The sequence below is a fragment of the Zonotrichia albicollis genome, chromosome 4 (assembly GCF_047830755.1).
Source record: "Zonotrichia albicollis isolate bZonAlb1 chromosome 4, bZonAlb1.hap1, whole genome shotgun sequence".
Taxonomy (NCBI): Eukaryota; Metazoa; Chordata; class Aves; order Passeriformes; family Passerellidae; genus Zonotrichia; species Zonotrichia albicollis.
In genome coordinates this window covers 47355704-47370158 of record NC_133822.1, presented here as the reverse complement: position 1 = coordinate 47370158, position 14455 = coordinate 47355704, and the positions used below count along the sequence as shown (strand labels likewise).

Here is a 14455-nt window from a genome sequence, read left to right as displayed (position 1 = left end):
CACTTTCAAAGAAAAACTGCTAACACATCTACTAAAGTTGATAGGTATCTACAGCTATCATTGCACTTCAAGCCATAGCAAAATGGTGAATTTTAATATAAAAGCATTGGAAAGGACACTGATTCAGAAGTGCTAGAATAGCTAGTCATTGGCTTGGTGACAATGCAAGATGCTGAATGCAATGCAGTGCAGCTGAAGAGTGAAGAAGCAAGTAAGAACCCATTCTGAGAGCCTTCAATGATAGCTCTAAGAGACACTCACTGCTGTCACAGCTCCTGGATGAAGGTGCAGACTGTACCTACTTACCGTAGCTGTTTCAAAAATGTCATAATCGAGTCATTAGGAAAGTAATTTTGAAAAGACAGAAAGATCAAAGCTCCCATCTCACAAAAGACAGAAAGATCAAAGCTCCCATCTCACAATTGCCATTAGAGAAACGGCAATTGAAGCAAGAAGTTTAAGTAGATAAACCTGCAGTTCACAAAAACTCTGCATCTTCCATCCTTAAAACAGTGAACATAGTCAAAAGAAATCATTCAACACAGTCAAAAGAAACACACATGCAACCTGAAATATCTTTGCCAGTTTTAAGGTTTGGCTGGCTATATTTGACAAACCAAGACAATGAAAACGCTTTGTTTCAGTCCGTAGCAGCTCTTTTTTTTTTTCCCAAGACACAATTTTCCCTTTTATTAAATATTTATTTTCATTTTTAATTCCTCCCATTTCATTTTTTCTGCTATCAAAGCACCAATCTTAAAAATGCAATGACTAACCAAGGAGACCTTGTAGCTGCAATGCATCAAACCAGTTTCATTGACCATTCACAGGTCACTGCACTATTAGTTTCACATGCCTGTTTTGGAGACAAATGACAACCACAGCCCTTTCTTCTCCAAGCTGCACAGGTACATCACCTAGGCAATCAGGAAAATAACTCTGTCTTGCTGGCAAGAGTCTCAATTGTCAAATTTGAACTATATTCAAACCATCTCTAATACAGCCAGCAATAAAATTCACTGGGCAAAGGATTAAGATGCCTTAAGAATTTAAATCAATTTAACATACAGTATTACCATATAACGAAGAGATAATGAGTTATACAGCAAAGCTGATGTTCAATACCTACACTGAAATCCTACCCTGTTTGATTTTTACCCTAAAAAAAAAGTTGATGTCATTTATGATATGTCTTTTACTATATACATTTTTGTTTTTAAACTATGAAAATATGAAACACTATCGTTACTAGATAAAAGGACTTGATTTCCCATTGTAAGGGAAAGAAGGTAAGGCTGGAAAACCAGAACTTACTTCTTTAGAATAGGATAGATTCTTTCAGATAGATTCTGTTGTAGGAAGGGTCCTACAACAAACATCTAAACCAACTGCTTGACCATTTCACAGCTGAACGAACAGTTAAAGCATGGTTTTAAGGGCACTGCCCAAATTCCTCTGTAATGCTGACAAGCTTGGGACACTGACCACCTCTGTAGGAAGCCCTTTCCAGTGTGTGTGACTACCGTCTCAGTAAAGAAATGGTTCCTAGCGTCCAGCCTGAACTTCTGACACAGCTTTGAATCATTCCAACGTCCTATTACTGAATAACAGGAGATTAGCACCTCCTTCTCCATTTTCCCTTCTCAGAAAGCTACAGAAAGGCATAACTCCATCCCAACTGAGTTATTTACCATTTTTTAAAATAATTTTTCAGACCAAGGGAAGAATGTTCAAGGTAAAATTCAGATGTGCTTGTGCATCAATTACATCCTAAAATTCAAATGAAAATCTGACGGTAGGTGTCAGATCTAGAACTGCAAATGCAAGAAAACTTATTTTCCAAATGAAATCAGAAACCAGGAAGACAAATAAGGTTCTTCTCCAAACCATATTTGGATTAAACTCAGAATACTGAAAAATTCCTGTCACAAAAAAGACCTGTGTAACACTTTTGGTGCTACTACCAAAAAATATCAAAATTATCTCTTGCAGCTTTTAGCAGTTAATCCTGTGAAAATGAAGATACTCCTGAAACCAATTATTAAACATAATTGCCATTCATATTAGTAGGATTACCAACTGCCAATAAAGAGTATTGCTCACTTGAAAAGTTCAGAGAATTTTTAAATACCTATGCAAAAATAAAGACTACTGAGGACATCTCCTTTGATATTGCCTAAGAACTAAAGAAAATTTATATGCAGGCATTTGTATACTTCAAAAACATTTTTACATTTTCCTGTACATTAAAGTTTTGCTACTGCACAGGCTTCATATAAAATATTAACTACTACATACTTGATTATGCTCAATCTTTTAGTTCACAGCATACAAAAGCCTAATATATTCTGTGAATATCCACAATCTGAGAAATTACTTAGGCCAACAGGAATGTGACACCCTCAAGAGTGCCCAGCAGCAGCAGCAGGGTGCTGCTGGGGATGGTGAAACTCTCGCCCAGGGCTGCGGCAGGCACCAACACATTCCCCTTGCAAACCTCTCAGGGGCTCAGCCTGCGCTCTGCACTATGGCAACAACATGTACCCAGCACTTCACAGCACTGTTCCACAGCCCCCTCTTTCAACTCCACTACATTTCATCTTCTCCAATGCAATTTTCTCTGCCATTAACTGAGTTTCACCATTTGATTTCTGTTGCTCTAAAATCTCAGGTACTACCAGATCCCTAATATTGGAATAGCCTTGTGCTTTTATCAAAACAAGCATTTCAGCAGGGTAAAAGTCACTGTCAAGGAAGAATTATTTCTCTTAGGTTAAGAATTAAACAGTTAAAAAGAAGTTTACTGCTATATATCTACTGTATCTTTAGTACTCTAAAAATTATCCAAGCCAAATGCACAACCTTCAAGTGATATTTACCCTTTTATAAAGACTAGGCAGAGTGGAAAAATGTAATTCTCTATGCTATACACTAATGAAAATGTAAACACTTTAAACTATACTTACTTAAAACTACACTCAATATGATCTAAGCTTGTTTCTGTTTTTTCAGAAACAAGCTCAGATCATATCGAGTGTCATACTTCATGCATATTAATGAACTCTACCACACTATTCTGCATTGGGCTAAGAGATTTTTCCCTGTTTACAGCCTTTTGCTGGAATATATTAAATAACCAATATCTAAGTTTCACCTAGAATCATTAAGAAACTACAAAAGACTGTCTGTAACAAGAAAGAACTGAATTATCACATTACTGTAATAATTAACCTACTGGTAAAAAGACCAAAACCACAGCAACACCTCAGAATTTTCAACTTAAAAGCAGCAGGGGGAATAACAACACACTACTATAACACATAATTAGATGATTTGATTTTTAAGCTTCAAGCCACCACTTCAGCCAGGAAATCTGTAAAGCAAATGACAAATCACAAGACATTGTATTTCATGTGATTAGATGGCATTCTATTTTTAACACTTCCGATTAACAGATGGAAGTGGAGTTTTTCTTTCCAAACTGCTTTAGTCATCATAAAGTACCAACAAAGATGTTAATTAAACAAATTAATAAAACAAAACAAAAAAAAAACCAAAAGCGTATGATTCATGCTCATTCTCTACAGCTATTTCTATAGCATCTGACAAAATTACCATTTAGTTATATCAACATATACACACGTATACCACTACAGGGAAAAAATGTACCAGGTCATCAGTACAACTTGAATCCCTTTGATCACGTTGATAAATATCACCAAGCTAAATTTATACTACTATGTCCTTGCACATTACCCCAACTGAATATTTTGTTCGCCAGAATAAATTATTTCTGACGTGTGAAATATCCTCGTGTTTCAGCCCTCACGTCAGGGAGAAGGCTCTTTGGAAGCAAGAGCACACGTAAGAGTGGACATAGTTCCTCTATTTCCTCTCCACATAAAATCATTGAATAGTGTTGCTTAACATTTCTTTAAAATAAAATTTTTATTCCTGTGTAATTAGTGATTTATACTGGAAAAGTGTGCACTTGTGAAAGAACGAGAGTATGTAAAGGAACTGTATAACTATAAGAAATACACTAAGTAGACTGACAGTGGTTAGCTTGATATTCTAAATTACTATATCCATATTTAATTTGCCTAACTAACTTACAATTTAAAAAAAAAATCCACCACTGAAACTCTGCAGAAATCCCCACAAATTTTTACACTGAATCAGTAAGTTTACGTAAACCATGCTGACAGAAGTGAGGTCTAAAGAAAAGTTTAAAATTAAAAGAGAACACACTACCTCCATTGGATGCTAAATATAAAGAGCACAAACCCTCTCTTTCCAGTCATGGCTGAAGGAAACTTTCCTTCCCTAAGACGAGCCACGAATCTGAATCACAGGACAAGCAGGAACCATCTCTGGAGAAATGAACAGTGCTGAAACAGCACTTGATCATGAGAAGAACTTGTTTCTTCCATCTTAAAACTACTGGACACCACTTTTATAAGAGATTACTAAAACATTAAAAATTTACAGAGGGAGCCTTTCCTCTTCTCTTATTCTTCTACCCCAGTTGCAAGGCACCTTCATAGGAAGAGAATAATATTCTGCCAATGATCACTGAGGGAGTGAAGGATAGGCAAATTTTACACATACTTCTCTTATAGTATATTAAAGTCCCTACAGTGAAGGATATTAATCAAGGATATGGAAGTTGTCTCAGTTCTGAACTTTTTCAATTATGACTTAACACAAATTCTCCAAATCAAGCAAAAATGCTGTTTTCTTCACAGGGTATTGATTGGTATATTTACTTTGGACTAAGTACCAAACACCTTAAAAGGACCTTGAAGATACCAGTTTTCTTGCATCACTTATTTCATATTCTGACTGCATCACATGATGTGCATGATAACTGATTCCTCATTTGACAGTAGCACTGAAACCTATACAATATTCATCCCAAGTTGTGAGCTATTCCTCCCACCACCATCTTAATCAGTTTGAGAATAAATTTTCATCCTCAAAGTAAAGCATTTGAGAATTTTATCACTGTAAACAAACATGACAAATACTACTATGTATAATAACTACATAAAAAAAGAGAACATTGTCTGCCAAATTTCTCAATTTAAAATATTTCTCACACTGCTACTATATTCAGCTATGTCTAATTAGCTGATTTCCACTTCCAGTTACACCAAAGCAAATTCAACCTGAGTCCATTAACCAAATTATTTTAGAGTCACTGAAGGACAATCTGGCTGTATGCACATATCTAATAGCATCTATTTCTGAAATGATAGGACAGATGATCTCTGTGTCATTTATGTCAGAGCCATGACAAAATCCTTTTCCCAGATGAATAAGTGACAGTGAGAAGGCTGTTTTCAATGGGAAGAGGAAGCAAAGAGCTGGCTTGTTTCCATGGAAACACTAGCAGCATCAGGCAGAACAGCTGTAGAGGAAGAGGCAGAAGTTAGGAAGGCAGAAATCTTGCTGATTTTACCTCTCTGATGTCAGTACCATCAGAAACCATTTACACTTACGGCAGATCAAGCTAGTTGATTATACATCATGTATTAAGCTAAAATTTCCAGTCAAAATTTTAAAGGCCAGTATGCCAGAAGTAAATGAATAAAAATTACTTACAATGTGATTTGGGCAGCCCATGTATGTGTGAAGCTACAGAGTGTATGAAAATCTGTAACACTAATGCAGTATGATTTTTGTCATTAGGAACATATCTAGATGTGTCTTTAAAAAATACAGCTCCCATAGCATAAATGCTTCAAGCAGAATGACTGCTTCTCACTAATTTAATGTAATTGAATATTTTCTCACATGTAAATAAATCCAGTGTTTTCATTACCAACAAAAGGAATACACTCTTTGAAGTGTCAACCTTAACTATTTCTCTTGAGCCATTATTAGACAGATGTCTGCCTAACTAATAATTGAATGGTAAAATCTAAAATATACCTGCTTTCCTCATTGAATAAAAGACAAAGTAAAGATTTCCATTTATGTATTAAAGGGCTTCCTATCAGTTAAGATAGCTGACCTTTGCTATTCACTATTAATCTACAAACATATATTCTGAGATCAATGTACCTCCACCACTCCATTCACAGTATTTTAGACTGATGCAGCAGTATTATTTCCACCAAAAATAAAACCTGTCTTTCATCAGAACAGACAAAACCCTAAAAATATAACTCACTTCAATAATTCACCATAGTACATGACAGGCTTCCTAAATCAAGGCTTTCTTGACAGGTATCAAAACAGGTATCTAGGTACCTGGAGAAAACATAAGCAAGTCACCACACAATGATCTAAGTTATCTTTGTTAAGAATGTTCTCCAACATAATTTCTGTATCTTTAGCCTCGAGGGAATCTATAAAACCATATTTTTCCCCTCTCCCACTCCACTCCTTTCAGCTGATTCTTCACCTCACCCAATGTCCAAAGCTGGTGTAGATGCAATGGGTCACTGAAAGGAATCTCTGACAACTAAATATCATATAAAGCAGTAGAGGGGGGTGGTATTTTTTCCCTCCAAAAATACCACCCACTGCTCAAATACAGCTCCCCATGTCACTATGAAGCAGCATCATATCTTTAAGAACACTTTCAAGATATATCTTGATGCCTAGACTGCAAGGCTATTGTGGGTTTATTTGCATTGCAGTGAATATTTACTTACAGCAAACTTGACAAATACTTGCTAATTAGGATTTGTACTTCCTTGTAAACCAAGTAATGATGATCTTTCCTAGAGATAAAAACCATATCAAAGGGGCTGTGTAAGCTGCCTTCAGCTGCTGCAAACAGCTCAAGTGCCCTGGGCCATGCTGACTCCCGCACTGGTTAACCACCGCACTGGCCCCTTATCCACAAAGAGATTCACTGTCTCCCCAAAACATTAAGGATATATAGCTATGGACCTGGTGAATTTCAGGGCCATTTTTGCATTCCTGCACCCAGTACAGGAGTAATCCATAATTCTTAGGAAAAATCAATGACAAATACTAATTACATCTTTAAACAGCATCATTTTACAACTATTATTCAAAAGTAAAAAGGCTTTAGAGGTAATTACTTTGAAATATGGTATCTGAGATGAGCACTGGCATTCCAGTCCCCGCTGGACACCTGCAGACACTTTTTGAACTCAGCACTTAATATTGCCTCTTGTGCTTTCTTACAAACTACTTAGATGCTTCTTTGCACTTTACTAAAGCAAACAAGTGCCTGGCACTTAGGAGCCACTGGACACCAAAATCACTTACAGATATTAACCAACAAAACAGTGCACAGGTTTTAATCAGATAAGGTGTCTGTTTCAGACAGGTTTAAACCAACACACAAAGATTCAGTCACCCAGCACTCCTCCTCCTGTGAGAGCACCTTATGCCACTAGATTTCCACATCTACATTAACAGCATTGTGTCAAACAGCCTTTTGTGAATGATCGTTCCATTACGCGTGGAGTGAAAGGAGTACGGCTGCACTCTAATTTCATTTCACGGTCTGTGAAATCCAAAACGATAATATGAAGACAGAAATAACATTCAGACCTAACTCCTAAACTTGGGAAACAAAGGGAAATGTTGCAGGTTTCAAAGCAATCATATATACATGGATTGTATTTCATATTTACAAACCCCATGTTTAGTAGATGTCGCTATCTGACTACCAAACTGCACGCACTAAAAGTTGAATTTTTTTAGAATCTCGACTAAACTAAACCTTCTTGTCAACAAACTAGTTCCACTATTTATATAACATCACTGGATGGTCTTGCTAGAATAATCTTGTGCGTGCACTATCCCCAAAGAGGTTACCATGGCAACTTATATTTGAATTTCTATAAATTTCTATTTTTAGAGATCACAGTTTCAAATAAAGAAAATCACAAATATTAAGTACCATTTCATTAACAGAAAATACGCTATTTTTATCAGCATCATAATTCCAAAAAAAAAGACACTAGTGAATCTAAATCAGTAATGCTAAAAGAAAATAATTATCACAGTTCTTAGGAAAGTTTACCATTATGCAGCCCCACCATAATCTCAGTGGTGTATGAGTCAGTAACTAACACTGTGAGGCAAAGACTGATGTTCACAGAGTTTTGTCTTGATTTCAGAAAGCCCAGGATTTCACTCAAATGTTTTCAGAGTTAGTCATCATCTCAGCTGACATAAAACATGAGTGTATTTGCCAGAATACTGGGAAAATAAGGGCTCTCGTTTCAGGTGTGGAAAAACATAATGTCTCATTCCAAACTAAGGTTACCATCACCTTAAATTACTGTGTTCAAGAGTGCTTACTAAGTGCATGCGAGTCCTTAAATACAAATTCACTTTAATGCTTTAAAACTCACCAGAAATTCTCAAAATTGTCTTCCTACCTGAAAGATAAAGTACAGATCTTCAGAAAATGAAATTACAGATTTAGACACTGTTGTTAGGGCTCTGACACTGCCTTATTCTGGCTGCCTGGGTTTGAAATCACAATAAAATCTTTAAAACCAGTTAAGTTATAAAAAGGTAAATACTCTTGTCTTCTAAGAGATTAATACTGCAGTGCTGCAATTTCCTACTATAGTGTTAATTATAGTATTCATTTTGCAAACTTGAAATATCTTCACCCAAGCCACTAATGGTTCAGGATGACCTAGTACAGATGGAAAATGTGGAAAGCAAGTGCTTACAGCTTCTGTCAAAGACTGGACTGAAAAGCCAACTACAACTCCAAGGCACAACGGCACGCCTACCTTCCTACTTCTCCTGGTATCTTCCATTTAACACTTACTCCGTACTCCTCAGTTCTCCAGAAAAGTTGAGCAGGAAGATTCTCTGTCACAAAAGCTGCAGTTTTGACACTGTCAGCAACTTTCCACAGGACAGTAGGTGAAAGAAAATCTGCAGGGCAATCACTGCTCACACTACAGTCTGTCAGGTAACTGACAGCCACATTTTCTTTAAGATTCCGACAGCTGAGATGTGAGATGTGGGTATGCATTTAGGAGCAAAGATAGACACTTCTGGTAACTTTTCTTCAGAACCCATTCTTTATTAAAAACATACTTTAAGAATCAACTGGAGCCAGCTGTTGAGGGAAAACAAACTGGTAGGCAACCGTCAAAAATATAAACAACGTTGGCACTCAGTAAGTGACAGTAATAAGTTTACTTTCAGTTTAACTTACCTCAATAAGCTCACAGGGTGAGCGGGCAGAAACTGCATCATGCCACGGGGTACAATTCCAGAAGTCACTAAACCACAAACTTAAGTGCACATCTATGAGACTGCCAGCAGAATAAGTGGAGCTGATTAGGAGATTACACCCACCATAACTGCACTTTCTGCAAAATGAGGTTTAGCTCTGAATACTTCATAGAAATCCTGATAAATACGCCACAAAATACTTATTGCCATTTTATAATCAAGCATTTCCTGTTACAAGTCCTTCGTCTTGTATTGGAGGGAAGATTTCCTGGTGGTTGCTGTTCTGGTTAAATTAGAGACACCACTGCATATTCCTCTCAAAGGAATTACAACCATTTGTTTGCTCCAAAGCCCCGAGTTAGAAAGCAAACCCTCATCACCCCTGACAACTGCAATGACAAGACAGAACTAAAATCCAACTCATCAGAATATGAAGTAGTGAGCATAAAAACCTAAAACCCCTATCTAAGTAAAAGAAAGTCAGTATGATCACTTACTCTCCTGTCCCTAGTCCCTCAGTCACTGAGCCAGCCAGGGTCACCCTGAGAAATCAATGGAGGAAGAGCCAGGGTGACCCCCTGTCACATTTACTTTGTTGAACCAGGATCACCTACCAGTGCAGACAGAGCAAAGCTCAGAACGGACTGAGGTCGCTCTCCGGTGTCACTGTCACCACCTGACCCCAAACCCGAGACCTCAGGCCACCTGCCCCGGCCCCAAAGGTACGTTCACGCAAGCGCTCAGGGAGGATGAGGGTGCCTTGGGGCTGCTCCTGCTCACACCCACACACAAACAGTTCCCCCAGTGAGTGAGTCACCCCCTCCACACCCCACACAGGCCAGGGGGTGACTCTGGGCTCCCTTTGAGGCTTCTCGGGGCACAGCTCCCACCTCAGCCCCGCACACTCCATGGGAGGTATGCTGGCACAGCGGGACCCCCGTGCTGCCTGATACTGCCTGCAGTTGTACCGGGTTCAAGCATCACCACCCCACGCGGGCCGATGTCTCCCTTGCAGCGGCCCACCAAAGCATCCCTTCTGCAGGCACACCCGGAGCGGGGCAGCCTCCCCGCCATGCCGGCGCCCGCTCGGGGGCCCCAGCAGCCCCGCGGCCTCCCCAGCGCCCGCTGGGAGCTCCGGCCGGCGGCGCTTACCCTGGCGGCGCGGGACGAGTAGGGGTCCTCGAAGAGCGCCCACACGCGGGGCTGCAGCCGCCGCCAGCGCCCGCCCTTGCCCTCGGCGGCCGCCCCCACGTCCTCGATGCCCAATCTCTTGGCGGCCAAGTCGTCGTCGTCGCCGTCGAGGGGCGGCTCGCCTGTCAGCAGGTCGGGTGCCTCGAAGATGTCGAGGGCCTCCTCGGCGTCGCGGTGCTGGCGGTAGGTCATCCAGCAGCAGGGCTCCACGTCGGTCTCGTCGATGCCCCAGAAGGCCAGCTCCTCCTCGAAGAGAGGCCCGCAGACGTCGGCGGGGCAGTGCAGCTTGCCGGTGCGGTAGTAGTTGAGCACATAAGCGAAGACCCCCGGGTGCCGGTCGAAGAAAAACTCGCTGGCGCCGCCGCTGCCCCGGGGGCTGCAGCCGCTGCCGGGCTCCGGGCAGCCGCCCGCCGGAGGCAGCGGCGGGTTGGGGGGCGGCGGCGGCTCCTCGCCGCCCGGGGACTCGCTCTGGGACTCGCAGGCGAGCAGGGCCAGGCGGGTCCCCGGCAGGGTCTTCAGGGTGCTGCGGTAGGTCTCGTGCCGCGTGCCCCCCACGTTGAGGATCACCCTCTCGTTGTCCTCGAGCTTCCCCATCGCTCCGGGTGGGACATGACTGGGGAGAGCGCGGGAGGCGGCGGCGCGGATCGGGAGGGGGGCGCGCCGGTCGCTGAGCGGGGGGCAGCCGGTCGCCGGCAGGTCCGTGGGGAACGAGCCTCTGCCTTAAACGCAAACAGAAGAAATCGAGGAGAAGCCCCACAAGCACCACCGTAGGAGGACCGTTCCCCGCGGTCACGGCCTGTCCCAGACCCCTCCCAAGATCTCCCGCGGACTCGCACTCCGGGAGAGCCCTCCCGGCCCGGCCCGACACCCACCGCCGGCCAGCTCCGCTCGCTCCACCGCGAAGGGCTGTGCCGCCTGCCCGCTCCGGGCTGCCTCCCGCTTCCCCTGCAAGCAGGCTACCGAAATGGCACTGCTGCTGCTTCGACCGCCTATGGATCCGCCACCGTCCCCACCCCCTTCTCCCTCGCGGGGCTGTGTGAACCGAGCTGATGGAACAGAAAGTGTACGGTTAATTATTTAATGGGCATCTATCTTTTATTGTCCTAACAGCTTAACCAGGGGGAAAAAAGAAGGCTTAGATATTTTTCTCTTCCTCCCCACCCCCACCGTGGGAGGGAGGAAAGGGTTGCTTTTTGGGAAGAAATACAGAGCACCCCACCAGCGCAGGCAGCAGGCATACTCTAGGAAAAGCTGTCTGTGTGGAGCTCGGCTCGCTACTTTCTCAGACAAATCACGAAGGCGAGCGCGCATCTCGGGGAAGGGCAGGTGGCATCAGCCTCCCGCTCCCCGCCAGCCCCGCGCTCCTCCCGCCGCCCCGCCGCTACCTTTGCCGGAGCAGCGACAGCGGCTTCTGCCAGGCGAGACTACTTGTTGTGGGTTCGGGTGTTTCTCCGCGTTCAGGTGGCTGTTTCACCTCCCTCCGTGCTCAACTCCGACAGGCGTAACAGGGGCTCCCGCCGCCCGCGCGGAGATCCCGCTGCCCGCATTTTACAGGGGGAATGCGGCCGTTCCACGTCGGGGCTGGGAGCGGGGACCACCGGCGGAGCGCAGAGACATGAGCGGGGACCGGGACGGCCGTAATTCCAGTGGCGCTCCGGGAAAACGAGCCCAAAGGTGAAATCGCACCTCATTTGGGGCGGCAGCTCCGCCCCGGGGCGGGGGCAGGACGGCCGAGCCGGCCCTACACACCCCTCCGGTCCCGCACTGCCCGCCGGCGCGGCGCACAGGGGCGACAGCGAACACCAGTCTTGTATCTTTCCCAAAAGGCACCACCTCCGCTCCTGATACATGGACATTTGGTTCACTCAAGTAAAGCACGGGGTCAAGGGAGCGGGGCTGAGAAGAGCTCTTTTTCGGAGAAATGCGGGGAAAAGAGCCGTAGCTACAGGTGGCTTTGGAGAGCTGCCCGGCCCCCGGAGGGTCGCGGAGCGCCCGCAGAACCCGGCGGGCCGGCAGGGATGCCGCGGGCTGCCGACACTGCGGCTGCGGCTGGGAGCGAGTGCCCCGATTTCGGGGAGCCCCAGAGCCGGCTCTTGAGCCGGCCGGCAGTGGGCTTGGGGATACGGCTTAAGGAGAGGACATCCAGTTCCCATGTCGGCTAAGAACGATAAAGAGCAGTGGGTGCACTTCAGAATTCGTGCTCTGCATAGGTGTGAGGTTGGGTGTGGCAGAGGGGATGGAACTTGAGAGTCCCCAATAATATATGAGGGAAACCAATGCCTGTGCACTTACAATATATGAGAGAGTCCAATATCCCTGCCTCCAAGCCAGCTGAGTTATTTTCTACAGCCTACACTGCTGCCTGGTTTCAGCCGGGTTGGTAAAAGGGAAAGAAGCTTCCAGTCCCAAAGAGACGATATACAACATGAGAGGTGATCCCTCTTTCCGCTTCCTCAAAAGAATAAAAAAGTCTTCCTCCACGCAGAGGGTATTCCCTGGCCTGAAGGAGGGCAATGAGTGGAATAATGGTGTCTGAAACGTCCTCCTTCCGCATCAGAGCCTGTGGCTGGGCACTTGCTGGTGTCTGGAGGGCAGGGCTCTGCTGGAAGCTATGCTCTGAGGACACACTGCTTAGACCAGATTGCTTTAACCCAGATCTGTCTATATGTGGCATCCATGATGTAAACACAGGCTCCCAAAGCAGCAGTAACTTTAAGAAATGGGTTTTGGAAGCTTTCTCCAGATGTACATTTTGAAGTTCCTAAAAAAAAAGAGTAAAATCTATCCTGCCAAAGCAGATATAATCAGTTAGTGAAAACCCTTGGAACCAAAATTAATATTCAATTACATAGTTGTAAATGCAGTAGAAAAGATTCTACCATCCTAATGCCACCTATGGCCTCTCATGCTGTACTTGATTTTCTTTGCAGATGGGATTTTTCTGTAAAGGGGACATAGAGAAGGAGTGAGTTAGACAAAAGGAATATCCTTTGTCTTCTCTCTGACCGATAAGAGGTTTCTGGAGAAATGCAACACATTAAAGCTCTGCAGCATTCATCCGTTATGGAAAACCATAGGGTGGCAGTAGCTGCCAAAACACTACACAAACTCTATCATCACAGAATACCAGGACTTCCTTCTCAACTGTCACCATCTGCTCAGGTCCCACATCTGTGCCCAAGTTAAGAAGCTGACCCCTCCAGAAAAAAACCACACAAAATGAAAAACAAATCAAAAGCCCCAACAATACCAAAATCAACAACCCCACGCCAAACCCAGCCCCACTAACCACCTCCCAAAAAAAACCCCTCACAACCCACCCAAAATCCTAAGAAACCCGAGACTAACAAGGATGGCATCTCATAAACAATATCTTTACAGTCATACCTGTAATGCCATTGCCATGAAAAAGGCATTTTTTTATGAGCAACTGGTTGACACTTCAGACTTATGAAGCATGCACGGGGTTTTATTGCATGGTAGGAATAAGCAACAGAAAGAATTTTTCTAGTTGGTAAGAAAAGGAATGGTCTCTTCCAGAATATAATAGTCCTTCAGTCATATAAAAAATTTCACATTCTATAACTTTTCTGTTACTAAATATAATGCTGTTAATTTCTCTGTGTGTCATTCTTCCTTGTAGTTTCATCATGTGGCAAGCTTCTCAATGAAGGATGAAATTATGTTAGATGTTGACTTTCCAGAGCTGAAATTTTCTTGAATCACAATATCCTACATAGACATAGTGACATTTATGAATTAATTTCCTCCTTACAAGAGTTTGACCTGAATTTTTGCACTCCTCAGTGCTTCCAGTAAGAGTGAAAGCATGAGACATATGTAAGAGAGAGAAATGTGTCTGTGGAGTGAGCCTTACCATGAAATATGTCTGCAAAAGGAAAAAAAAACCCAACAAACACAAAAACTATTCACACACATGCTCAAACATATTCATTTAAAATATAAGTAGAAACATTTCTGTAGCTCAGAATTTGGGGCTTTATTTGAGGAACTGAGTGATACTGAGCAGTGCACAACTGATTTCTCCTGCTGGCTAATAATTCATTTA

The 14455-nt window shown here is 43.2% G+C and overlaps 1 protein-coding gene across 14 annotated transcripts in view; it reads right to left on the bottom strand.

The window, feature by feature from the left end:
- Window positions 1-12170, bottom strand: part of KCNC2 (potassium voltage-gated channel subfamily C member 2) — a 110341-nt gene extending 98171 nt beyond the window's left edge. For 3 of the 14 annotated variants that reach the window (XR_012580065.1, XR_012580066.1, XM_074539712.1), the window contains exons 1-2: window positions 11772-12170; window positions 10348-11105 (exon numbers count right to left, since the gene is read on the bottom strand). Coding sequence is in view for 12 of the 14 variants with exons in the window: in XM_074539712.1 (XP_074395813.1) it covers window positions 10348-10980 (633 nt within the window). In the remaining 2 variants the exon portion in view is untranslated. Of the gene's footprint in view, window positions 1-10347; window positions 11106-11258; window positions 11416-11771 lie in introns of those variants that run through there. The other 11 variants (XM_074539715.1, XM_074539714.1, XM_074539716.1 and 8 more) reach the window with 8 other exon arrangements.
- Between the last annotated feature and the right edge of the window lie 2285 nt (window positions 12171-14455).